Source organism: Rhipicephalus sanguineus, chromosome 2, assembly GCF_013339695.2.
Source record: "Rhipicephalus sanguineus isolate Rsan-2018 chromosome 2, BIME_Rsan_1.4, whole genome shotgun sequence".
Classification (NCBI taxonomy): Eukaryota; Metazoa; Arthropoda; class Arachnida; order Ixodida; family Ixodidae; genus Rhipicephalus; species Rhipicephalus sanguineus.
This window is the reverse complement of record NC_051177.1, coordinates 54971615-54974343: the sequence shown is the minus strand read 5'-3', so window position 1 is coordinate 54974343 and position 2729 is coordinate 54971615. Positions and strand designations below refer to the sequence as shown.

The following is a 2729-nucleotide window of genomic DNA, read 5'->3' as shown; positions in this document are numbered from 1 at the left end:
CAACCGGCTTCACAAGCTCGTCAAAGACTCTCTCAGCATGGTGGCTTAACAGAGCAATATGACACGACAATACGTCAACACCTGCAAATGGGACATGCTGAAGTGGTGCCGGACCGAAACGCTGATAATACCGTGTACTATATGCCGCATCGCGAGGTTGTACGAGAAGACTCGCTGACCACAAAATTGCGAGTAGTGTTCGACGCGTCATCGCATGTCAAAGGATACATGTCACTCAACGACTGTTTGGTCAAAGGAACCAACCTTAATCCTGATCTGCTTCAAGTGTTCCTTCGTTTTCGATGCTACCCGATAGCCATCAACGCCGATATCGAGAAAGCTTTCCTGCAGATAGAAATACAGGAACCGGACCGAGATGCCTTTCGGTTTCTGTGGTTTGAGAACGTGCCCCGTGGTGTAAACGACAGCATAGTCGAATGGCGAATGACACGTGTACCATTTGGATCGATATCAAGCCCTTTCCTGCTGATGGCAACGATACATCACCACTTGGACAACGTTGGCGGAGAACAAAGAACATTGGCCCGAACACTGAAGCAGAGTTTCTATGTGGACGACTTGCTGATAGGAGCCGACAGTTTTGACGAAGGCTTAGACGTGTACAACAAGGCAAGGTCGATCTTGGAAGACGCTGCAATGAACCTGCGAAAGTGGAAGACAAATGACACTCAGCTCCGGGAAGTTTTCTCGAATAACAAAGAGTGTGTGGAAGGATTTGACAGTACTTCAGCAATGGTTCTAGGTATGCTCTGGAACACCGAAGAAGATTACTCGGCATGTTCTTCAAAGTCCGTCACGCCGTTCCTGCTTTCGGGAGAGGAGAACCCATCTGATTATCTTACACGGGGATTATCAGCAGCAGCGCTTCGGGAATGCCTCAGCTGGTGGAACGGCCCAGGATGGTTGATTCAGCCCGAAACCACTTGGCCGGTCGAACCCCATCCGGTTGGCGTTCCAGAAAATGACAACGAACAATAAGTTCCTCAGACAGAACTACTTCTACACATACGAGAACCACTTGAAGATGTCATAAACGTCAAGAAGTACAGCAGCTTGACCAGGCTTCTTCGTGTTACGGCGTTAGTTACAAGATTTGTGGAAAGAACACGGCGCGCACCAGAACCACATACGGGGCCTATTGTCGCAGAAGAGCTGAATTTGGCCGGGAAGTTCTGGATAATAAGAGCTCAGCGAGAAGCTTTCTCTCAAGAAATGGGGCAACTGTCCAACGGACTCGAGATCTCAAGATGGTCTATTCTTCATGACCTGCATCCTTTTTTGGATACAGAAGAACAACTTCATCTTCGTGGACGTCTACAGAGAGCGCAACTCTCAGTTCAAGAAAAACATCCACTGATTTTGCCTCAGAACCATGACTTCACGAGTCTAGTGATTATGGAAGCGCATTGCCGTGCTTTACATGGCGGTGTATCAGCTACACTGACAATACTTCGTGAGCGGTTCTGGATTATTCATGCACGCCAGGAGACAAAGAAATTGATCCACAACTGTTACCTCTGCAAACGATTCCGAACGAAGCCCATGAATGTGGAACATGCCCCACTGCCAGAAGATCGAGCTACTATGTTTCACCCGTTTGAAGTTGTCGGAATCGATTTTGCAGGCCCGTTGTATGTGAAACTCAACAAGAGTGAGGCCCAGTGTACCAAGGTTTACATTGTGTTATTTACCTGCGCAACAACAAGATCGGTACATCTGGAACTGGCAGACTGCCTCTCAGCGGACAGTTTCATTCTTGCCTTTAGGAGGTTTTTTGCTCGTAGAGGAGTGCCTCGAACAGTTTACTCTGACAACGCGTTGACGTTCAAGAAGGCAAGCAAAGAGCTGCGGGACATAAGGGAAACTTATAAGTGGATCCCCGTTTGCTACATTTCTCGCCAACCATCGAATATCGTGGAAATTCCTTGTGCCCAACGCCCCGTGGTGGGGTGGCTGGTGGGAAAGGCTCATCCGATCCATCAAGTCAGCTCTTCGAAAAGTTCTTGGGAAAAGCAGTCTAGGAAGTGAAGAGTTGATGACATTACTTCTAGAAGTCGAAGCTGTGATCAACTCTCGTCCTCTGACATATACGTACACGCAGGCAGGAGAACCGTCACCGGTGTGCCCGGCTCAATTTCTCATAGGGAGTTCAATCCTGGCTCATCCGGACCCTGACCTATGTGAAACTTCAACCTGGCCGCAGACTACTAGGAATGGTGTTATCCGGAAGCTGAAGCATCGTCAGAGGCTGTTGAATCATCTGTGGCAAAGATGGAGAAAGAAGTATCTCCTGGAATTGCGGTCTCTGCATAGGTATCCGCAAGGATCTAACCGAATTTTAACGGTAGACGATGTCGTGCTACTACAAGACGACAAGAAGAATCGGTGTTTTTGGCAGCTAGGTCGACTATTGGAAGTGCACCCCGGTCGTGATGGTCTGGTGCGGGCTTACACCATCAAGACACAAGACGGAAAAGTGTTTAAAAGACCCGCTCAAGCTCTGCATCACCTGGAAATGCCCACTACTTCTGGGGCGGGCCAGGATGTGGAAAACAATAAATAAACGCAGCCAGCCAGAAAAGGAAAAGAAGAAGAAGTGAGAACACGTTCTATCATGGCGACACGATGGCTCCTGGCTCAGTTCTTCTGTACCTGCTAATACCGTAGCGTCTACAACGAGTGTGCTCAAAGTATAAAAAATTATGCCA

At 48.4% G+C, this 2729-nt stretch overlaps 1 protein-coding gene across 1 annotated transcript; it reads left to right on the top strand.

The window, feature by feature from the left end:
- Positions 1–228: 228 nt before the first annotated feature.
- On the top strand, positions 229–1378 carry LOC119381600 (uncharacterized). Its single transcript, XM_037649375.1, has 2 exons — positions 229–630; positions 1310–1378. Exons 1-2 carry the CDS (start codon positions 229–231, stop codon positions 1376–1378), a joined length of 471 nt encoding a protein of 156 aa, XP_037505303.1.
- The last annotated feature ends 1351 nt before the right edge of the window (positions 1379–2729 follow it).